The sequence below is a fragment of the Seriola dumerili genome, unplaced genomic scaffold, assembly GCF_002260705.1.
Source record: "Seriola dumerili isolate Sdu_G_001 unplaced genomic scaffold, Sdu_1.0 BDQW01000432.1, whole genome shotgun sequence".
Taxonomy (NCBI): Eukaryota; Metazoa; Chordata; class Actinopteri; order Carangiformes; family Carangidae; genus Seriola; species Seriola dumerili.
In genome coordinates this window covers 5,413,299-5,437,752 of record NW_019174687.1, presented here as the reverse complement: position 1 = coordinate 5,437,752, position 24,454 = coordinate 5,413,299, and the positions used below count along the sequence as shown (strand labels likewise).

Below are 24,454 nucleotides of genomic sequence, written 5' to 3'. Positions count from 1 at the left end.
GAAACAAGTTTCTGCTGGGCTGTAACAACAAACCAGCTCCTGTCTGACTTCTTTCCTTTGTGTTGTCTTGTGTCTTATTGTGGTTTATCCATCTGACCCTTGAAGTTTGACCTCTTGCTGCGTTGAGTCCTACAATGTTTGTGTGTTTTGCAACTTTGGTCCATGTAATAGCTACAATTGTGTAGATCAGCAGTTGACAGATCTGAGATTTTGACCCCTTCCATCTCATGAGGAACCATTAAATTGTTCTCACACTTTTTTTTTTTTTTTTTACCAATTTCTAATAAATAGATGAATTAACTCTATAAAAACCTGACCCTACTGTAAACCTAATCCTGAATCTGATACAGAAGTCATGGTGATAGAGGGACCCTTTAATATTCTCATGATGGAATATTTCATTTTTTATCCATTAGATTCTCAAATTGAACAAACAAATAGAGATTAAATTTACATTGTATTGAAATGCAGTATACAAGTATAGATTATTCATTTATTTAACATGGCAAATAAAAAAATGTATTTCAAAATAAATATAATTATACCTTCTAATGACAAACTAACAGAAAGGCCAAATGTGGAGAAATAGACTATTATTAATAATCTTCTAATATCTTAAATAATCTATACACATTAGCAACAAATCATTAAATCATCTCTGTCACCGCCCCTCTATTTTTCTGCTCTCTCATTTGTATCCACCCACTTGAACCGGAACCTTTTTCTCGGGATTCGCAGCCCTCCCTAACGGTCCATCGCCCTGACAGCCAGCCACAACACCGATCCTCATATCGCTGTGCGCCCGGCCGTCGCCGCTCATCTCTGCCCGGAGCAGGATGCGTCTTGTTTGATGATGATGATGATGATGCCTGAGTCAGCGGCGGCAGGACGCTCCGTTATCCACATCAGCTGCTACCGGTAGAAGTGACATTTTCATCCCGAGTGACAGCCTCTCTCCGCGGACACCCACCGACCGCTGACAGGATCCATGGGCGCTGCTATACGGATGCACCCTATGCGCACTGGTGGTGGTGATCTATGGTGACCGGCTCGGTGGGGTTGGTGACCCGTCGTATCAAGCTCCTGTTTCAGCGGAAAGGATTGATAGCACGCAAGCTTTCCTCCGGGGGTCGATAAAGGGGGCGAGATGGGGAGCACGACCTCTTGCTGCGTGTCTGCCAGCCCCAAGCTCCGCAGAAATGCCCACTCCAGGCTGGAGTCGTACCACCAGGAGTCGGAGCTGAGCAGGGAGGAGACGGGATGCAACCTTCAGCACATCAGCGACAGGGAGAACGTCGACGGTAAAAAAAAAAAAAAAAAAAGAAAGGGAAAAAAAGATCAATATTTAAGCTGCCACCATGAAGTGTGAGGATGATGAGAGAGCATACCTGGGGATAAAGTTGTATGGTGGTCTAATAGGGGTAATACTCCATCTCTAATACTAAAATTGGAGATGGAAAAATCCAAACAAACAATATCATAATTGAACCATTCTGGGCTTTTCAAAGAAAACACAACAGAAATAGGCTTTTAGAGAGATTTCTAGTGATGTGTTTAATGTTTCCAAGCACCATATCATTTTGGAAATTGTCTTCAATTCATCAAAACATGAAATGAGTAAAAAAGCTCATCAAATCCAGAGGCCAGCATTATATATGTAATAGAGCACTATGAAACAATGAGAACAGCAAAAGAGCAAACAACTTAAACACGATATTGAATACCTAAGAGTATATTAAAAGATATAGTCCTAATATTATGGCCTGGTGTCACTTTAAACTGAAAGGACATAAGAGATCATTCATAACAGGGCCTCTATGAGATATTACCACCACGTGTAATCTTGGATTATCACTGCTGACCTCTTCAATGATTTCTATGAAATCTGCACTTTTCTCGCATCCTGGAAAAACAGCTACTGCCTCCGCTCACAATCACCTGTCAGTCTGTAATATTGAGTGGCTGGCAGAAAATGTATCAGCCCCCAGTGCAGCCGGGCACATGGATAAGTCATGTGTGCATTATTTTCTCCCATGTGTCCTTGCAGAGAGATATGTAGCTGCAGACAACATCCTGTTCATGAGGGCAGACTCCTTTGTGCCGTGTCTTTGTTTTCAGCCTGTGCATGAAAGAAACTGCAACTATGGAATACAGCCCCCTCCATTGACACATGCTAATATGCATTACAATTGACCCATTCACACTGGAAAGTGCCTACTAAATGGGTTGCCTATTTTCAGCTAACAGCCAGGCATTACATATAAATGGATTTTCTCAGAAACTGTACAAGACCCAGTTTTTTCAGAAAATGTTTTTCAGACTCTTTCAGAGGTCGACATGGTTTCAGATTTGGTTTTCCATCATCAGAGAGTCTGCCTGCGTGTTTACAAGGCCAGTAATTATTACACAGTTTTTGTAACAGTATTTATATATACACCCATTCAGTCTTAGATGTTTAGTCTTAAGAGTGTATGTCACTAATAACACTCAATGACATTTATGGTAGCCTCAAATAGTGGTTGTTACTGGCTCTAGGAAGTTGGACATTATCACACCAGTGATGCAGTGTAAGCGTCCATTTTTAAGGTCTGCTAATCAGTGGGTTGCCACATCAGTTGACTCATCAGTCTTAAAAAGGGCTGGTTTAAAGCTGCACTGTGGATATACTAAAGATACACACATTTTACATTTGCTGATTTCTTTATTTCTTTATTTGGATCCCCATTAGCTTCCACACAGTGGTCTCTAGTCTTCCTGGGGTCCACACACAAAAACAACAAATAAAACAAACAATTATTAGAATCGCACTATATCAACAAAGCAGACAAAACAAAACAAGCCAAACAACAAAAAAAACATAATAACTTACAATGTAAACTTAATCAAGATTGTCACAAATGCACATTAACAAGACGAACCTGAAGAAAACGGTACAGAAACCACAGTAATATCTAGATGACATTTATCACATTTTGCTTTCGTAACCTCTTAAAAGTTTTTCAAGTTATTATTATTTACTCTTTTAAATGCACATTATGTCATTTTCTGCTGCTAGGCGTCTTTCAATCAAAACAATAACAAAAGATGTGTCACGACGATGTCATGAAGTAGTGTGGGATCATGGGAGTTGTTGTCATCATTCCAGTCAGCTATACTCCTTCATTGTCAACCGTTCAGGAGAGTTTTCACTGGGAGCCGAATTACCCACAGAGCTCTCCGTCCTGCAGAAAGACATCTACCAGGTGAATAAATAAAACACTGAATAAAGCAGTTTCACGTTAAAAATCACTGTTTCTCAGAGTTTGTTCAGCGGACACGAGAGGTGTTGGAGGGGCTGCGAGCCGACCTGCAGCTGACGTTTGCTTCTCTGATCATTTAAGATCCAGACGTCTGACGACTAAAATCCTTCATCTAGTTCAAATATTTTGACCAGTCTTTCCTTGAAGGCAGACATGGTGTTGCTCTTGTTATACACAACTAAAGGCACTTTAAGTGGAGAGCTTGAGAGAGAAGCCCAAACGCAGCAGCCTCCTTTCAAACCTCTTAAGAGCTGTCCAGGTGCTGCATCACATGGGCGTGATTGTCGAACTGTCTTGCAGTTGGGTGAGAAAACAAAATCCGGCCCAGTCACAGGTAATAATCTCAAAACAGAAGGCTTCATGGGCCTCTACTGTACTTACAGTCTTTATTAGTAGAGAAAGAAGTCATCCTGCAGTACAAATCACACATGAATAGACCATTAGGATTGATGGTAGCTGGTGCTCTTTGCTGTAGGAAGCCTTCCAGTCTCCACTATACTCTCAAAATGAGTGCATCCCTTTGATTGCACAGAGTCAGCAATGGTGAAAGACCTGCTGTCCATTGATCAGAGATGTCATTTCCTCTTGAGGGGTGTATGCCTCTCACATTCTGGAGGCTATTAACCGGAGTGCTTTGTATTACGGCGGTGATGGTTATGCTGTTATTGTAGCTGCAGTTTCAATGGCAGGGCTGGCGTCATATCAATGAATGTTTTTCTTCTTCTAAAAAAATGTTTTTGGATGCATGATGGTCTGAGTCTAGAGCCAGATGCTGTCCTAACAGAGGAGATAAAAAAAAAAAGTGACATGAAGAAGATTCAAAGTCAGATGATTGACACTGAGCCGGCGCTTCTTGACAGGGCTAAAGACAACTCGTGCTGAGGGGCCGTCTGTCTCAGTTGTGCGGTGATTGAAACCGAAGCGTGTCTAATGTGTTGGCTCTGTTACGAGTTCACAGACAGTATGATGGAGATTAGCGGGCTTCATTAGGATCTGCACCGTCAGAAAAGAAAAAGAAAAGCCCCGAGAGGCAGCTGTGAGGCTGTGTCGGAGCAGATAGGAGAAAACCTCTAGGGGGATATGATTGCCGAGCATTAACACCTCAATTTAGAGTGTGACGCGCTGCTTTCAAAGACATCATCTGTTCCTGATTGAAAGGGCCGGCTTTTTGTGCAATAAAAAGTTGGTAACATCAAAGTTAAAGTGCACTGTGATGCAATACAATTAGATTTGGAGCCCATTTAAATTTTGCACATACCCGCAATGAGCTCTGCATTCAACCCATTTATTGGTAGCAAGTTTCGGCCACAGAGAAGCACTGCAGTGCCATGGCCACAGCAATGGCATAGGTCCTTAATTACTTTAAGACACAGGTTATTAATTAATTAATTGTTAGTACTAATTTTTACGTTTACAAAATGTTCTTCATTAGTGCAAAACAAAAAAAACATCAAAATTTCTCAGAGCCCAAGGCGACTTCTTAAGATCGCTTGTTCATTTTGAACAAAAGTCAAAAGTCCCAAGATATTAAACCTTTTTTTTTTTTAAGCCTGATTCAGAGCCTAGCACTGCTCTGCATTTTAAAAAAAAGTTTACTATGCAAACTTCAAACTTACAAAAAGGAGATTAAAAAATAAAAATAAAAATCCACAAACAAACACAGCACATCATACATAACAACAGTAACCTCAGTCACAGATATGTTAAGTGCGAGGTAGTGTTTCTTTAAAAAGACCAAATTATAAATACATATTACAGTACAATTTGAGATAAAAAAGGGAAACAACATACAGAGCATGTGCTTTACATTGGACTCAGCACATTAACTCTTAGCCTGAAATGATATAAGTACAGGGTCCCAGATCTTATCAAACATACCTCCCCTATCTCCACTGTAAAATCTTTTTCTCTCAAGCTTTCACATTCGTAGAATTAACTTCTCAGCAGTTACCATTCCAAACAGGACAGCCATTTTTTCATACTTATTGGCAGAAGATAAAGAGCTAGTTGCTCCTAGAATTGCTCTCAGTGGATCTGGTTTCCCAAAAACCCCTCGAAAAATAGTGAAAAATGCTTTTCCAATAGGTGTTTAGTTTACTGCAAGATATATTCAATTTACAGTGACATAAAACAGAACACAGCAGAAAATCTTCACATTTGCTAATTTAAATGTTCATTCATGTTCTGTTGATCAACTAATTTTTACGCGCACAAAGTGCAGGATGGTCACACGAGAGACCAGGAATTGTGTCCTGTTTTTATGTTTAGGCAACAAAAGCACTTTAGTTAACCATTCATTGTTCAGCAACGCATCCGTCCTGCTGACGCCATTTACAGTTGGCATTGAAGCTAGTTAGCCAGAAGCAGTTAACCTAATGCTTCTCATATCAGTGAAATGAATTGATTATGCAGATTTAAGAGTTTTTATTACTCTAAATTGACATACAAACTACCTGTAACACTGCGTTGATTTCATCCACTATAGTGGCAGTTTTTTGGTATATTTTTTTGTCATTGTTTTTCTGGCTTTAGCGCAGGAAGATGATGTCCTCATTCCTAACAGCTGTGATTGATTGTCTTTCCAGCCAAACCAAACAGCTATTACAAACAAAGAAATGGTATTCTTGCTGTTAGCAGCAGTGCTAATGTTAAGTATTGAGCCATGATGCATGTAGATAAACATTTCATTCAGTATAATGAACTTCCAAACCCAATAAAGTAGTCCAGTTTAACATTTGTTTCCCGAGTTTGTTCAGTTTTTGTCACATTTTTCATGCTCTTAAAAATGCACTAATGTTGTCTTTATGAAGCCACACGAACACGACAAGTAACACGTGACCAAAAAGTTATTTTCTCCTGTTACCAGGAGAAAATGACAGGAAGTGGAAAATCGTTTGCTGTTGTACAAAGGTTGTGTGGGGATGTAGAGTACTGAAAGTACTGCCTTGGGTTTGATTGCAGTCTTACAAGCTGCTTAGTAGGGAATTATTAATTCTTGTTTGGACAAGCTGTCACATATAAAAAGGATTACAAGGTTCAAGGAGTCATGGAAAACCTGGAAAGACTGGAGAATTTGAAAGTTGTTGATCTCCCTGCATGGAAATGCCATCAAAAAGCTGCAGTGATATTTAAGCCATTCATAAGTAAACCTTTAATAGATAAACCTTTAAAATCCAAGTGAGTAAACTATGTTATGTGTGTCTGTATTATGTTGATATTGAAGATGTATTTTGCATGCTAGGAATATTAACCATAACATCATCCTTGGACATTCAGTTTGATTATGTCAGTGTATGACAGACAGTTGTCTGTGTGGGCTATTGGAGGATTTTAGTCTTGGAGTCTCAAAATGACCTCCCAGCATTCCCTGTCTTTAAGAGCACATAATCACTTCCCTACATAACACCATCATTTCACTGACCCAGGGCCTTGAAGCCTGTCCAGCTAAACCGCTGGCTAGAGTTTCAGGAAAGAGCTTAGTTTGGTAGAACGAAGGTTTTGCTGTTTTGCATGGCTCTCATATTTTCATTGACAGGCGCAGTTGTTTTTGAAATTATCCTTTAGAGCTATTAGGGGGTGAAGTACTTATGTAAAAATGATGTGAAATTGTTTTTCTCATGGCCACAGCATTGGTCACTAGCTCTCTATCAGATCAATGTCCCTGCACCAAACATTGGGGTAGCGCGTCAATAAGTATAAGATACAGAGTCAGTCACTTTGTAGTCAAGTTATTTAAAGGCACAGTGTGAGGCAAAGAACAGTGTAGCCTCACCACCAAGTCTTTTTAGTACAAGGACCACACCAGATAGCAACCAGATTGAAGTTAGTTATGCTTTGGCAATGCTGTCAGAAGTTTTGTTTATCAGTTATGTCAGTAATTATGATCAGTTAAAACAGGCCTATGTAACTTTTGCTGACTCAGGAATGTCATTTACACACTAATACCTATCTGAAGTTTGCTAATATTGAGTATGAAAGTTTAACATTAGCTAACATTAGCCACCGTAAGCTACTGGTCATACCAGACCAAATACGGCTGTTGCAGCAAAACCCCAGAGTGTGTTTAACTGAACAGACATGTGTTTTATTAGCCTATTTATTAATTCTGCTTTTAATTGGTAAGATAACAATGTATTAATTCGTCTTTCAATAGTTATATAGTCTCTTGAAGAAACAACTGCATACATTATTATTATACATAATATTGATGAACTGTTCCAGGGTTATTGCACATTTCCACTCTGTGGAATATATATATATTTCCTATATATATATATATAGGAAAATATGTAAACACTGTTTGAAACTAAAATGTAAACTTTTTATTGGCATATACAACATACTGTGGTAAAGGAGAAATTCACACCACCAGTGCCAATGACTGACTTCCCTGGAGGTGGAAGATGGATGGAGAGGGAGAGAAAGAGAGACAAAGCCGTCATATGATCTGCCTTTCTTTGACAAAGCCCACTGTGTTTCTCTCTTAAGATGACTGTTGTTTCTGTAAGGCATCGTGCGTCAGCTGACAGGCTTATATTTAGGTACAGTGTATGGTGGGGTGGAAGGAAAACTGGCTTCTTTGGTGTTTTAGAGCGAAATGTGGGTGGTTTGGTGAACCCTGTGCTGCAATATCCAAGAAGAGTTAAATCGAGGGCAACTGGACTTGAGTGTAGATACTTGAAGGCATTTCGCCTCTCATCCAACAGGCCTCTTCAGAACTGAGGCCAAGAGGTTTTTTCAGTTCTTCAGAACTGACGTAAAAAGTTTTCAAGTTGCCCTCGATTCAGCTCTTCTTGGATAACCATGACCTGGATGACTGAGAATCTTCACAGACTGTGTTGTGATGTTTTTTTTTAGTTTAGAAGTTTTGTCATATAAAGGCTGGTGTTACTTACAGTCCTTTAAAATGCTGCAACATTTGTTTTTGATTTGTAGGTACATATACTATTTCCAAATGATGGATATCTTGTTTTTGACTGAAGTCATTATTTATGCCCCTCTAAACTGGGTTGAGTGCACTTGGGAAGTAATAGTGTGATATCTACAATTAGTCTGTCTTTGGTTTTTACATCATACATTAAGAGTTGCTAGGCTGTGGAACAAATATAAACCGATAACTTGTAGTTATCAACCTCTTTGCTTTCACTTTTCACTTCTCTCACCTCAGTCGGATGCTTCTATAAAATGCCTCATTTTGAGGTTTTACTAAAGACAGACTGTCCTTTACACTGTCATCAATAGTCTCAGATAATTGCATCTTTGTTCCTCCTTTTCTCTGTTCTACATTTTCAATCACTTTGAATAGGGATGTTTACTATGTTGGATGGAACTTGCAAAGATTTGTTCTGTTGCAGTAACTGTAAAATAGTTTTTTTTATGTTTTGCTTTCAGAAGCCTTTAAAATTTCTGTAGTCTAGAGGCCAAGGAAAGACACTGGTTTCAGACTCAGAAAACAGGCCTCAAAGGCGAGGCAGTAGAGCATATAACAGGTTTTTGGCAGAATCTGCAAACAAATTAAAAAGGAGTAAAGTCAAGCATTGGTTTAAAAACAGGCAGCAACATATCTGGCAAACGAGTAAATGTGGGTTTGGGGAGAAAATATTCTTGCCCCGATGTCTAATAGGGAGCAGGTGTGTAGACAGGTGACTGGTCAGGTGACGGGTTAAGGCAGGAAACAGAGAGGTTAACTGGTGGGCAGGTGAGGACCCGCGAGCAGGCAGGAAAGTCAGCTGCTGGCAGGTGTAGAAGGTAGAATACACAACAGAGAAGACAGAAGGAGGAAGCATCTGTTGTCATGACAATATAAAAACATCCTCATGCTTGAAATGTACATAAACATACACAACCCTCATTCATTGTCTCATTCAGGCTACACAGTACCCCAGAAATCTAATCACACTTCTCTCTAACAGTGTCATTTTTCAGCCTTGATAGGTGTTTGAAAGTTTGGCCCAGCGAGAATGAAGTCATATAACACGGTTATGCTGAAGTAGCACAAAACATCCAATTCTTTCCACTGTCTAAAGCCACATCAAATCCCATTACTATTTTTAAAACAGCAGCAGCGGCAGTCATGTGTTTCACCAGGGACAGATGACTGGCTCAGCTCAACATGTTGGCAGGGAGGGAAACAACTCTATTAAAGGTTAGAGTGGGAAATGTAATGAAAAACCAGAACATAGTGACTTGTTCTTTCTTTTTTTTCCCCTTTGTTGATAATAAATTATTCCTCTCAGGGTCAGGGTATTCACAGGAGAGGGTCCTTGTTTGATTTATTGACTAGTAATGAGACTAATTTACTCCACACCTAATTACCACTTCAGAGAAAGGCGTGTTGGCTTTGAGCTGTCGAAGGCAGAAAACACTTAAAAGGCTGATTCACGTGAATGAGGACTCGATCTTGCAGGACAGTGTCAGCTCCCGTTGCAAAACCTATCAAAACCAAAACTGCTACCAGGTCGATGCAGCTGAATATGCATCATCTGACTTGGCCTTGTGATCCTCCCTCCCAACCAGGTTCAAACGCTGGTTGGATGCCCAGTGATTCGGTGCTCTCATGCAGTACTCACATCTTCCTAAATGGCTGATGTGTAATATATCTATATTTACCATCATTCCCCACTTTATTCTATCCAGATCAAAAGAAATTGAAGCACTTAAGCAATTTGTCAGGGTTGTTTTTTGTCGAACTCTCTGCCGCTGTCACTCTTCGCTCTGAATAAAGATGACACAGAACTGGAATGACTGTTTCCACTGTTTCACTGATGCTTATTGTCTTAAGTGATAAAAGCAGATGGAAATATCACTTCAAGTCTGTTTATCCCTGATATACAAAAAAGAAGGGACTGGAGAGGTAGAAGAAAAAAAAAAGTTATAATACACTCGGAGTGGTTTGGTTTGATTCAATCATAGAAAAGGAAAATTAGATTGTTTTTACGCTTTTAAACCTGAGGCTCCTGCAGACACACACTGCCTGATTAATCTCTCACCAACCCTGCATTTGCTATTAACCATAATCGATTGGTTGTGTTTGGTATAACGAAGACGTTTCCAGCAGGGAGATGGAATAATTAATGCAATGTAGATGATCAATCAGTTGATTATGTTTGCTGCAGGTTTAGAAACGAGATGTTTTCTGTAGGTCATCAGGGTCTGGTGGGATAACAGCAATGTGATCAACATAGTATCATTAGTTGGAGTGCAATGATAAAACCATATAGGGTTCACAGTTTGATGCTCCTACAATATTTTTTTTTACAAAGTTGGAATATCCAGTACATCTCTGAATATTGAAATGAAATGTAAAATAAAGCAGCTTCTTTATAAGCAGGTTGTGATGGATTTTTTATTTCCAGAATGCATTTTGGATACAGTTGTTGCAGAATTAATACCACAGCAGTTGTGCTAACAGCACTATTAGTGGCAGTTGTCATAGTAGTGGGAGTAATATTTACAATAGGGGCAGTGGCAACAGTAGTATTAGTGGTGTGTGTGTGTGTGTGTGTGTGTGTGTTTGTAGCATAAGCGTATGGTGAGTGCTTTCCCAGGGAACTTTCTCTTCCAGGAATATGGGCCAGTGTTCATGTGTGTACAGGTCATTTCTGTTTGTTTAACCTAGTCCACAGCCACTCTAGCCAATGGTCAGTGTGTGTGTGTGTGTGTGTGTGTGTGTGTGTGTGTGTGTGTGTGTGTGTGTGTGTGTTGAAACAGTATAAGGGGAGTTAAGAGTTAAGATAACGTTCTCCTGTTGTTTGACAGGGACATGATAATGAAGATGGAGCAAATGTTGAACACTAGCATCAGGGTTGAACGATTCAACCTGATTTTTTATTGACCTAAATTTATCTATATTAATATATTCAGTATATAAATTATCTTAAACCTGTGTAGCTGCATCAACCAATGAAATCTAAGAAGTCTTTAACTGGTTGTGGTTTAATTAATCAGGATAAACATATCAACCCCATGAAAAAAGAAAAATCATGAACTTGTTATATACTGTTGTTTATCATTTTCTGAATAAATGAAACAGTTTATTGTAATCTAGAGTTCAGGTCGTATCATTCAGAAACTCACTCATATTGTGGTTGAAATATGTTACTGGTACTCATTTTCCAAAGTGATTTTTTCCACTTAACTTACATTTGGCTTCACAGATATTCACATGTAGCTCATTTCAGAGTAATCCAAACTGTCCTCTAAGATGAAACCAGCAGAGATTAGCACGCATGACTGAACAGTGAACATGTTCACTGACTGTATGGGAGCGAGTCCGGGCTCATGCTACCACAGACTCCAACAATAACACTGGGATGACATTCACATCGTAGATGTAAGTCAAACTGTTTGCAGAGGCTGAGCTGCTCTTGTGGCGGCTAATCCCAGTTGGTGAAGCCTAATAACTACAATACAACAAAGAACCATAACTAAATTTAAAAAAAAAAAAAAAATAGTAGCCTACTTCACAGCATTTTTAATCAAACTGTTACTATAATAGTTATCTAACCCAGAAAGGCTATCTTGAATCTTAAAAGACAATTGTGCTAACTAGCTAATGTAGAGGTTTAACATAAGAGGAAGCAACAGGAAGAGCTTCAGAAACATAATGCTAATGAAGATGTTACGGTTAATATGTTAGGTGTTATATGTTATAATATGTTAGTAAACAGTTAGCTGCTTACACATTCGGCACACAGAACAATTTAGTGTTGTGTTTCCAATATTCATTTTTGTTTCCTGAACAAAAATATCCGGTTTTAAGATGCTAGGTCCATTTTCTTCACCAGCTAGCCGTCCACTTAGCATCTCTGCTAGTTTGGTGTCTTAAGCTAGCCTTGGTTTGTCTGTGCTTGGAAAGATGGTGACTTAATCAATAAGCTAAGGCAGATTCAGTTGTGAAATTAAAAGCATTGCATAATAAAGGAAGGTTTTAGTCTTGTCTGGGAGAAGTAACATTTTCTTTGGCCTGTAGGGTTCTGTCCCATCTGACCCTTTGGGCTGTTGCAGAAAATATTGGCTTTATTGTCCTCTATAGTGTAAACTTCAATTTTCCTAATGTGAAAATCTAACAAAACCCTGAAGGTGGAGGAATGGACAGGAGTGACGTATCCTAAAAACAAAACGGATTGTGGTAAGTGATAGCAGCGTAGTGTTGCTGAGACTGCCATATTTAAGCAGATGCTGTTACTTACTGCTTAGATACTGACACAGCAAGATGCTTGAAAGAAGCAGACGCAGAATCCAAACCACATACGGCACAATACTGCAAATCTAATCAGCAGGCCTGTGTGCTGCTTGTCATATTCTGCTTGAGCCGAAACATAAAGACACATGTACCGTATAGGGGGAAAAAAACTACTCAGTTGGAAACACCATAGTGCAATTATGGATAGAGCTGCTAAGAGCAGGGTGCGCCTGTTGTTAATTCATTATGTAAGAGTAGTAAGGCAGACAAGTAAGCTTTCCAGCTGATAGGTTAGCCGAGCTTCTCCTGTTTCACCACGCAGATGCCGGCTGCGAGTCTTCTTTAAAGTTTACTTGAGGTGGTGAATATCACGTATCGGTATCAACACTCAACACCAGCTGCTGTGCACGCTGGGAGTTCCAGCAGGTTGGCCTATAGTAGGTCAGGTCCAGTCAGATTTATTCAGAAATGCTTTAATCAATCAGTTGAGTCCGAAATGCCTTTCAGAGACTGTAAGACGAGGCCAGAACCTTTCAAACTATTTGAAGAGTTTACATACATTAAACCAATTTTTAAAAACAATCGAGACAGAAGGTTAGGTTGGTTCAGGTATAACTTTTTCTTGCAGTGCCTCCAAACATGACATTAAATTGACAGATGTACTGTAAATGAAAGATGCATTTTTTCAATGGATTAAAAACTGTTGATTTTGTGTTAAACAACTAAATCTTGTGGGCACAAATGTTTTTGGTGACTAACCCTGAAAAAAAAAAAAAAATTCTAAATAATAAACTTCTTGCCTTTAGGTTCTTTTATTTGTTTTTCCAGAAAGAGACAGGCTTCACAGTTATATTCTATTGTAGACTGAAGCGAAAAGCGAAGTGAGTGTGTGACTGACAGACTTAGACTGACTCTTGACTCTTGTCTGACACATGTCATGTGTCATATATTTGACTGCTGGGCTCCTTAGGCTTTCAGAACTAATCACTTGTACAGTTTGTGTTTCTGAAACTTCTGGGAGGGGAAATGTGTTTTGATACTGCTGATTCTGGCGCAGTGCAACGAGGGGGAGCAAAGACTGACAAACCTGAGCCAAAGGTACATGAAAGACACATGCTTCGTAGTTATTCTCTGTTGTAGACTGAAGTGAAAAGCAAAGTCAGTGTGTCACTGGCAGACTTAGACTCTTGGCTCTTGTTTGACACGTGTCACATATTTGACACATTAGTGACATCTGTCAGAAATGATTCTACGATGACAGGACAGTGTGTGTGTGTGTGTGTGTTTGTTTGCATTACAAACAGTTTATCTGCACAGACAAATTCCTCAGTGTGTAACATCTGTCCTTAAATCAGTCAAATTTCTTCCTGAAGAATATCATTGATCTAGAAGCAGTATGTAGAGAAAAGAAAAAATACTGTTTGCAGTGTGTTAACATGGCTTATGTGACGACCCTCTGCACCTGCTGCTTCCTGTGTGTTGCTTTCTCCTTTGCAGGTACTAGAGGTGGGTTTGGTGAAGGGTTGTCAGTACCCGGGCTTATTAGCAAACCTGGCACACCTGGGCCCTGTGTGTGTGTGTTTTTAAAACCATGTTGGAGCTCGGTTCTGGTTCTCTTGCCTCCCTGAGGCACCCATTTGTCACAAACTGGCTCAGTGAATATGACAAGAAGGGTGATCACACTAAAAACAAACATTTTATCATAACTAAAACATAAGACAAATAAGTGGTATACGTGCTGTGGAGGTGTTGTATGAGCAAAGGCAAAAGATGACACCAAAATAAATGGATGTCAGCAATTGGGAGTGTGAGGACAAGTGACCAGATGGGCCAGCTTTTGTTGTTCTCTGGAAGGCCCAGGTGAACTGCATCAGCTGACGACCCTCACATGTCGACCAATTGCCAGGACAACCTCCAAGACAATGGGAGGGGCGTCACAGGTGCAGGTGGAATGTGTTTATTTTACATGTAATTTAATGTATCCTGGTTATTATCATCAAAAATAACCCACAATATAAACATACTCTGATTGGAAAAGGTTTTTCTGTGATTACTGGCCACTAAAAAAAAAAGTACATGAAGCTTGTCTGTCATCATACAACATCTGTACGCGTAGAGCAAAGACATGTTTTGTGACCACAGCAGATATAATCCACTAGACTGCTGATTTTATCAATCAGTATCTTTAATTTGCATTCACTGGATAAATTTAGTTATGGACTTCCATGATTGCTTCATTGGTCAGTCAGTAGGAAATCCCTTCTGTTTATATTCTCGACCCCATGAGGTCAGTGGTGTCACGCACCAAAAACCAGCTCAGCCACTGTTAAAGCTCTAATTTGTGAATGTGTTGAAATTAGCCCCGGATGCAGTGATACTCCTGATTACTGTTGCATAAGGTGTTAACCTGACACAAGCCTAATCCAAGCTCAGTGCATTCAGCCTGGTGGGCTGCCGAGGCATTCAGCCAGAACTAATCAGATGTAGAGTTTGTGTTTCTGAAACCAGCAGGAGGGGGAACAGGTTTGGATGTACTGCGGATTCTGGGTGGGAGCAGAGTTTGAAAAGCGAGAAGTTTTGAAATTATTATCATGACTCAAGTGAGTTTTGTGCACCCTGAAAGTCCTGAACTGTGTTACTTTTGCAGATCTGGAAATGTGGATAGAGCCTGCAGGGTGGTCTGGTGATTAAAAAGAGAAGCCTGTTAGAAAACCAGTATATTTTTCTGGATAGGATTGTTAAGATACTTCTGTTAGCAAACAGCAGTGTTATTCTCATTTCAGTTCCCCGCAGCCAGTCGTCCTGCAGCAGCTGCTTCCACGGAGACAGATGATCAGTTGTGCTGCTCCTTCAGCATCGACATTGTAATCAAACAGCCTCGATCTTAATCTGGGTCTGTCGCAGTGATATCATAGGAGTCAGAACGTTTGACAGTGCAGACTGCATGCCGGGCGTTTTTAAATGCTGCTTTGAAAATATCGCACTTGAAGGATTTCATCTCGGAAGTGCAAAGTTTGGGATATGAGTGCAAAAATACTGAGGCTCTTCTGTGGTTTATAATGATGCTGCTCTTTCAGTCAGATCTCAGTGGAAAACTTGATATAATGCGGGTAGAATCCATCAATGTTCTGATCACATAGCATGATTTTAAAACACCATGTTTTGTTTGAGTGCTGGCTGTGAAAAAGGGCGAATCACTAAGGAGAGATTTTCATATTAACCTCTGTTACCAAAGTAGCTGCTGTTATTTACGAGGAAACAAGAGAACAAAGCATTTTGGCATGTATGATGAAGGCACATATTTTGGGAGTCTTCCCTCACGCCTTATAAGATGCAGACACACAGACACGTCTATGGCTCATGTCCTCAGGCCATGATGCAGTCCAGATTAGCTCTGGATGGGAGCATGAATCATGCCTGGATGTGTTTGTGAGTACAGAGGAACAAAAAATAAGATTAGAGCCACACACGGGGGAAAACAATGGAACAATAGAAGATAATCCCCACAGAGAAAGATTGTGACTTGAACCTCAAATGTTCATCATTAAAACTTCAATAATCCTGATTCCGTAGACAGAACATAGAACAGTCACTACCGGAAAACATCTCACATTTATTACATTGTTTTTTTATGATCGTTTTATGACTCCTGAAATCAGATGAAGCTGTTTTTTTACAAGTCACTTCAAATTCAGAAAGTTTCTTCTACTGATCAACAATCCCAACAACCCTCTACAGAACACAGTCGCTATGCGGAGTGCTGGGGCAGCAAAAATTGTGCTATGCTGCCCTGTGTAAACATTTTCTATTGCTGTACTTGCATTGAAGGAACATTTAAGACGCCAGCAGCTGGAATGTGTCTCCACATTGCTCACAAAAAGTAACATATACGCTTTGTGTTTCCACAGAGTTGAACATGGAGTACAATCCGTCGGACCATCCGCGGGCCAGCACCATATTCCTCAGCAAATCCCAGAACGATGGTAAGTAGCTTCATTTCAAAGGATTTGATTGATGTATCAATTTTTTTTTTCAGTTGTCTTTTTAATGAGCATGTGATTGGTCATAGTTAGTCTGAGGAAGAGGCATGTGCCTTAGTTCGGGATGCTACACTCCAGTTTTCAGTGTGCATCATCACACTGAACAATGACCGAGATGTAGTAAGTATGTAGGAACGCTGATCTCAGAGCTACGAGAAATTTATGCAACGGCCTGAAGCATTTGACTAAGAGCTCCAGCATAGGGCTGGGAAAGTCATTGCCTTCTGTGAAAAAAAGGAATTATTAACATGTTTCTAAGAGCCATAATCACCACAGCATGAGATCATCATCTGTCTTAAAGGCCAGGGGAACAAACAGCAGGACAGTACTGGCTTTGTGATGTTGAAGTAGGGGAAAACTGCATCTGATGAATGGTTAAATTGAATCATCTGCATTTTACACATATGGATGTTAGATATTGTGTTGCATCACTGTGATTTTTGCCCAGGCTTATGGACTTTGTCACCCAGAGAATCTGTTTGTGCCATGAGATGGCTGTTGAGTCACTGCGAACAAACAAAGAGGGAATCAAAAAGTCGGACAATAAATGAATGAACATGACATTTTTTGTGATTATTGTTGGTTGTCATTTAGTTTTGGAGGAAAAAAAGTCACATGTTGGTAATCTCCCCCCCCCCCCTTGTCATAGCTTTAAGGGATAAAGCAGAGGTTATTTTAGCCTTTTTTTTTTAATCAACAAATCCCCTGAAGACACCAAACCAACAGTAAATTAATCCTACTAGCAAATATTGTCTGTATACTCACAGCCTGATATGTTCCTGAGTAAATAAAGTTTGGAAGGTCAATTTACTGGGTTTGGTTGTTTTCATGATCGTCATATAAAACCAGCTGTATCCTTTAATTCACTGGTTTCCTTCATAGTGGAGCAGCTTTTTGCGACACCTCATCACAAGTTGAGTTGTGAGCAGTTAAACCAAAGACTGATGTTCACGTCTGAAATGGTTTCATTTTGAAGTTAGTCTTTATAGTCCCAAAGAGCCAAAGCTCTAGAGTAGTTTACAAGAGAAAAAGCAAAAATGTGAGGGAATAACTTCAATTCACAAACAAGGGAGACACAATCATACCTGAATATGTAGCAAATAAGCAAATGCTTACTCTATGTTATCTTGATTAGAATTTGGGGTTATCTTAATATTGTGCTTCAGCCTAAAATAATGTGTGTGTATATGATGTATGAATTGAGAAAAGGTTAGTAACTACTGCTGAATTGCAGCACATTTGAAATGTATTCTGCTGTTGTCACTTTATAAGAATCAACGACTCTGCTGCAAATGGAATAAGTTTTTTTGGTTCCTCTTTTCTCAGAGATGCCTTACAGGAATGGTGAGTAGTCGTGAGTGTGACTTTGTCTCCCTCTAGTGGTGTGACGGCAGCTTTTCTTTTAAACTCTCAATGTTTATTTCTGCTCGAACTCTTTTTCTTTAACTGTCACTGCTCACCTGTTTTAACAAAAGGCTTTTTTTTTGTGAGTCTCAATTAACATCGTGAAGTGTGTTTTTGCTTCTGGTTGATACCTGCTGGGTTTTCTTGTACGTGTCTTTCTGCTGCTTTCAACGCAGAAGTAATTAAATTCATTGACAAACCTCCCGTTCTTTCTTTAGTGCAAGACAAGCGAAAGAGCCTCTTCATCAATAATGTGAGTGTGCAATCATTTCTGTTTCCCTCCACAAATCTAATCCATGGTGTTTATCAGTTAATTGTTGCTTTAAGTAAAAATCAGCTGGCCTTTGTGTGATTTTGAATGAACCACACGTTGTGGACAAAGCAAGCTGAAAATATAAGCTGTCACATTTTTAGGTCTCATGTCGTTGATTCTCGTTTCCCCTGTGCATGATACCCTGTCAGGCTTTATGTGGGTCAGACAAAAACATGTACACTCTAATAACACTCACTGTGTGTGTGTGTGTGTGTGTGTCTGTAGCACGGAACGTTGAGGCGGAAATACAGCTCCTGCTCCACCATCTTCCTAGACGACAACACAGTCAGCCAGCCCAACCTCAAATACACCATCAAATGGTTAGAACATGACAGCACAATAAAAGAGAAATGGTTCATCTGTCCTATTTCCCTGTTCGTATAAACAGTTATTTGTTTTCTCTTCACAGTGTAGCACTGGCAATTTACTACCATATAAAAAACAGGTGAGAACTCTCAGTCATTTTCTGTACTTAGTCAATAATGGTTTTTTTTTGTAAACTTTTAAACTGCAGCCTGGTTTTGGATTGATGCACATAATGATACATAAATGTGGACTTTAGGGTCAAAGAAAATGTGAATTTAGTGACTTAATGTTCAGTAGTTTTGTCTATGTACAGTATTCTGTTTTATGTAGGCGTGTCTTTTTGTGTTTGTATTTTATTTGTATTTAAAAATCCTTTCAAAGTAGTGGATTTTACACTTTATCCACCAATTTACGCCATCTGTGCTACTGCTACTTACTTGTATAATCTCTGGAAGCAATAATGGTAGTCTTAACTTATTGTAGAGATAAATCAACCATGTGACTGTGTTGCCTCATTCTAGGGACACAGATGGAGGAATGCTGCTGGATATATTTGATGAAAAGCTTCACCCTCTCTCAGTAAGATTTCCGATTTCTTATCCTTCTCTGCTCCCACCTTCCATCCCTTTTCTTGTCTTTTTTCTTGCTCCTGTGGGCTCTCATCCCCCTGTTACTGTATATTTTCGTTTATCTTCTTTTGCCTCTCCTCTGTTTCCAAATGTCCCTTTCCACATTCATCCCTACCAATTTCCTCACCTCCTTCCTGGCCCACCACATCTTCCCTTCCTCTCTTTAACCTCTCTCCTCCCTTCTTCCAGAAATCCGAGGTGCCGCTGGACTACAACCAGCACGACCCAGAGCAGAAGCAGATCTACCGGTTCGTCAGGACGTTGTTCAGCGCTGCTCAGCTCACTGCTGAGTGTGCCATCGTCACACTGGTAAGATTTTTAACCTCCTTCATCTTCCTATTATGTTTTTTGAACCATGCGTTCATCCGGTTCAGACAGTTTCTGTTTAGGCCTCGGGGGGAAATTGCACCCTGATGCACTGAGACAAGCCAGGGATGTGTATAAATTGGTGATGTGGCTGTGCATCCGAACTCCCACGTTATCTCTGTGTGTTGGTGGGACTCAGAGACCACTGATGAATGTAAGATGTCATAGAGGAAAAAAAGAATATATACCTCCTGACAACACGGAGCAGAGCATGAATATAAATTAGTTAGACAGATTAGAACGCCCACCTTGTTGGGGACTTGTTAGGTCACGATGATAAAGCTTCCAGACTTATAACCTTTAGCTTTTGAAAATGTCTTTGGTGTTTTTTTGTCTATTTGAATCATTGTCTTTTGCCCTACTTCCATGCCCAGTTTTCAGTGATGTCTCCTTTATTCGTGTTGCTGTGCAGGTCTACCTGGAGAGGCTCCTGACCTATGCAGAGATTGACATCTGTCCGGGGAACTGGAAGAGGATTGTTCTGGGTGCTATCCTGCTGGCCTCTAAGGTCTGGGATGACCAGGCTGTGTGGAACGTCGACTACTGCCAGATCCTCAAGGATATCACTGTGGAGGACATGTGAGTATTTGTACTAAGATGAATGGCAGCTTTTACCTTTATAACATTAATATTAAACAGCAAGTTTAGGGTTAGATTTGGAATTAGTTTAATATGAACAGAAGGAATCATGATGAAGATGATCTCTTACAAGTTTGTAGAGTCTGTGTTACATGGAGAAAATCGTAATCACAGAGAAGAGGACTAAAAACAATGGGTTTTAGGTGAATCCAAGGACAGGATAAAAATGAAAAGGCGGAATCACTCTTTCCTCAAAGGCTCAACAATACTTAGCTTCTGCAATTAAAGAGCACAGACTTGTGAGATTCTGTATCTACTCTGGGGTTTGTGAGTTTAAGGGGACATATATTTTATTTTGAAAGTCATTAGTTCAGTCTGGTGATGCAGAAATGTTATTTTCTTAACAGGAATGAATTGGAGCGGCAGTTCCTGGAACTCTTGCAGTTCAACATCAACGTGCCGTCCAGTGTCTACGCCAAGTATTACTTTGACCTGCGGTCGCTTTCGGAGTCCAACAACCTTAGCTTCCCCCTGGAGCCGCTCAGCAGGGACAAGGCCCAAAAACTAGAGGTCAGAGGCCTCTGTTAAGCTGCACATCCAAGCAGTCTTTTACCTCTTTTTAAATCTCTGTCCCCCTATTTTTCATTTCACTTTAAACTCTTAATTTTCCCACATGTTCCCATAATTTTGTAATTTGCCAGTAAAATTGAATCTATAATTTCAAGTTTATATGTGTTTTGAAAGGTCTGACTTGAAAAAAGCTTTAAAGGATACAAAACAATGTCATGAGGTTGTTACATTGCGGCCGTAAAGGAGCTATTTGTAAGTTTTGCTATAAACCAGCGTTAGCATTAACAGCGGTTTACAGTTGTCGCAAGAGCTTCAGCCATCTTTGCATTCATAATACAAAAGGTTATAATACGTCCTCTGAGCAGCGCTACTTCTTCAGGGCAGACTGGACGCTACAGTATCTCAGTATTGAAAAGTGACAAGATGGGCCCAACTAGGCCGGGACTACCTAGTTAGCATGCTAACTTTATTGGCGAAATGATAGAAATAGATGCAAAACACTAGGATTGCTTTCCACCTCTGGAAACAGGAATAATGTCTGCTGCTGAGCTCCTAATGTTTCTCCTAGACTGGTAAGTAAACAGCTGTTAATGCTAGTGATGGTTATGTAGCCTAGCAATAGCAAAACTTAAAAATAGCTCCTTTAATAGTTGAACACAAGATTACTCACAAACAAGCTATTCTTTCATGAATGCAGTTTGTCAAAGAAAAAATAACTATAACATTTTTATTTTGTTAATAATAACCACTACTACGCCCCCTCTCCAGGCTATTTCCAGGCTTTGTGACGACAAGTACAAAGACATACGGAGAGCTGCCAGGAAGCGCTCTGCCAGCATGGACAATCTATGTGGAATCAGATGGGTTCCTGCAATTCTCTCCTAACCACTAACAAACTGCCATATACTGAACACTTGCATCAGGCTACAGACACTAACCACATGAAAAAAAACAAAAAAAAAAACAAACAAAAAAAACTCTACATGGTTCTGTGCTGAGTTCAAGAACTTTGGTTTGGATACCCAGATAATGCCAAGACCTGGATCTTAGTGGAACAGTGACTGAAACCTGAAATCAGCCTCTGGACCCCACACCTTCAAACTGGAGGCAAGAAACTGAAACCACATCTGTAGTTTTGGGAGATGAGCTGAACTCCAGAGTGATTTCTAACCTTACCTGATGCCTTCACAGTGCCTCAAAGCAGCTATGAAAGAGAGAAAGGAGTTCCTGGTTGTTCTATCAACTATGGAGAAAAATCCAGCTCTGGACCATGAAGGACGTCCTGAAACTAGACAGAGCCTTGAAACTTCTTCAGATGGCAGTTTGAACCTGCCTTAATGTAAAGACTCTGTTCAGTTTTCTGGTTTTGTCTGACTAATCTGGTTGACATAACCCGCCTCTCAGATGGCCCTGGAACCTTTCAATGAAGCATATTATTTATTTTTACCTTATTATTTCCACTTTTCAACAGTTGCAGCTGCCTGATCCCTAACTGCAGAATTTCAAAAACAGTAGCATAGCACTGGAATTTGTACCGATTATTTATTTCCTTTTGACAGGTCTTAGAATAATAAAAGTGTTAGCAAGTTTTCTTCTCTGGAAATCTTTGTATTTAAGGTTTACAGTATTTCTAGTGTACCTCTTGATACTCAGGTAGTCTGTTTTAGTATGTTAACTGATTTTGATGCTCCTCATTTGAGTTATACTGAAGGTTGAAACACAAATTATGATAAGTGAGAAGCAAACAGCAGATGAAAGGGGCTAGATTTCCCATAGATATATGTGCGACCAGTACAGTCCTATTTCAGGGACATGCACAATCAAACACTTACAACCACAATACTGTATAAGATGAAATATATACTAGAGCATGTTTTTCCTGAGGTTCTCATTCACTATTCATCAGGTTTTGGTTGTATCTTAACATCACTTTGTTAAGAGGTTTCAGCAGTTAATACTAAAACATGAATATTCCTCAAGCCAAGTTGGATTGTAGGTGCCCCACATAGGCTTTGAGTAGAATGAGTGCACCTCTACGCTGACATCTAGTGGACATTTGAGCATTACAGAAAAACTACCAATTCAGAGTTTGATGATTTTAAAGGGTCAGTTCACCCAAAATTCCAAATTCTTAATGGTATTTACTGGAGTAGAATGTTTTTACTTTCATCGGGGCTATTCATCAGTAGAAAGTAGTTCCAATGAAAACATTTTACAGTGAAAACGGTGATGGTCAGAGAGAGACATCTCAAATAAATCCAAAAACAACCTGCGAGATCAGAGGCCACTAGATGTAAATGAGAAAATATGTCTGAACTGAATTGACAAGGCACAATGTGAAGGTAAGAATTGGGGCTGCTGATTGGAAACAGATGCAGGGTTATTTTTGCACTTTACAAATGTATTTAGCACCAAACTCCAACACCAAACCTCAATTTTACAGTTAAATAAACTAAAAGTTCAACCTCAAACCAACAGAATAATCGCAGCCAACAGCCGGGTAAACAGGACTGACAAGCATACTCTGCAGGTGGTGCTAGTGCATATAGAGGGTGCGAGGAGGCCACGCAGCACTGCTTTGTTTTTATTTATTCAGTATTGTAGAGCCAGATAACACATTACATCCATAGTACAGTACATTTGGAAAATGTTCAATAAAAAAACCTCCAGTCTCATAAGTGTCATGCTCAATGGCTGCTACCCCAGACTCTTTTATTTCCTGGCTGATGCCTTCACATTGCTATCATAAAGAACAGGACACTAATACTTTGCTAAGGAAAAGGGAACAAAATGATCTTTTCAACAGCAGCCTTAACCAAAGAAAACTGTACAAATGTGGGTGTTATCACATTGTAAGGCCTCTGTAAAGAAGTTGTCACATGTATGATCACCACAATCACTAGGGCGTGACCAACAGCAACAATCTATCCTGGATTAAAGCATTAGCCATGGTGTATGCTCCAATTTTCAAAAAAGGTCAGAATCAATAAAAGTGTTGGTGTTGCTTTAGCACAAAGATGTACATTAATTGCCTTTACATTTCAGAGATATTCTTTTGGGTATTTTGGTATGTAAACCAAACTGAAATCTGAAAATTATAAATCATTTTAGTGCACTTGTACTCGTTTAAAGATTTCTTTTTGGGCATTTTGCCTTTATTCACAGGGATAGTGGAGATTGACAGGGAAGAGAAAGAGAGAGAGGGGATGACGTGCAGCAAAGAGCCCAGGTTGCATTTGAAACCAGGCCCCTGAAAATAAAGACTGAACCTTGATATGGTATGAGCTTAACCAGGTGCGCTACAGGTGCACCCCATTGCACTTGCACTCTTTTCAATCTCAGTATATTCAATAAACCCCGACTGTTGAGCCAAGAATTTCACAGTATAGAAACTATTTCCATTGTGCATCTAATTTCAAACTAACTGCTACTCTCAAATAACTGATCAGGGTTTCATGGTTTTGTTTTTCTCATTTGTCATTTGAAAACTGAACCACTACAGTTATTTTGCAAATGAACTTTGTACAGTGTATAAAGAGTTCAGAAACTGACACAGGTCAAGTGTACATTATTCATGAACTTGTTGATTTGTGTTTTTAATAAAGAAAAATGCTCTTGTCTACTAATCCTCAGTCTTTAACAGGTGATTTGTGGATTTTTAAAAATGATTTTTATTTTATATACTTCTCTGTGTCTACTGAAGTAATAATGATTAATTGTCTTGTGATGAGATCATTACCTTAAATTGAATCACAGTTTGAATT

The 24,454-nt window shown here is 39.6% G+C and overlaps 1 protein-coding gene across 2 annotated transcripts; it reads left to right on the top strand.

Moving 5' to 3' along the window:
• The first annotated feature begins 620 nt into the window (after positions 1 to 620).
• Positions 621 to 24,241, top strand: LOC111233953 (cyclin-Y-like). 2 transcript variants are annotated; one of them, XM_022761891.1, is made up of 11 exons: positions 621 to 1,301; positions 16,392 to 16,466; positions 17,850 to 17,867; positions 18,146 to 18,180; positions 18,466 to 18,560; positions 18,650 to 18,685; positions 19,068 to 19,125; positions 19,365 to 19,484; positions 19,954 to 20,120; positions 20,528 to 20,690; positions 21,459 to 24,241. In XM_022761891.1, exons 1-11 carry the CDS (start codon positions 1,148 to 1,150, stop codon positions 21,573 to 21,575), a joined length of 1,038 nt encoding a protein of 345 aa, XP_022617612.1. In that variant the 5' UTR covers positions 621 to 1,147; the 3' UTR covers positions 21,576 to 24,241. The 2 variants fall into 2 exon arrangements, with proteins under 2 accessions (XP_022617612.1, XP_022617613.1); XM_022761892.1 differs by lacking the exon at positions 17,850 to 17,867.
• Positions 24,242 to 24,454: the final 213 nt, after the last annotated feature.

Coding starts and splice junctions, on each gene's coding strand:
- LOC111233953 (XM_022761891.1), top strand. CDS start 1,148: ATGGGGAGCACGACCTCTTGCTGCGTGTCTGCCAGCCCCAAGCTCCGC. Junction 19,485..19,953: donor AGTGTGCCATCGTCACACTG/GTAAGATTTTTA, acceptor GTTGCTGTGCAG/GTCTACCTGGAGAGGCTCCT. Junction 20,691..21,458: donor ACAAGGCCCAAAAACTAGAG/GTCAGAGGCCTC, acceptor CCCCCTCTCCAG/GCTATTTCCAGGCTTTGTGA.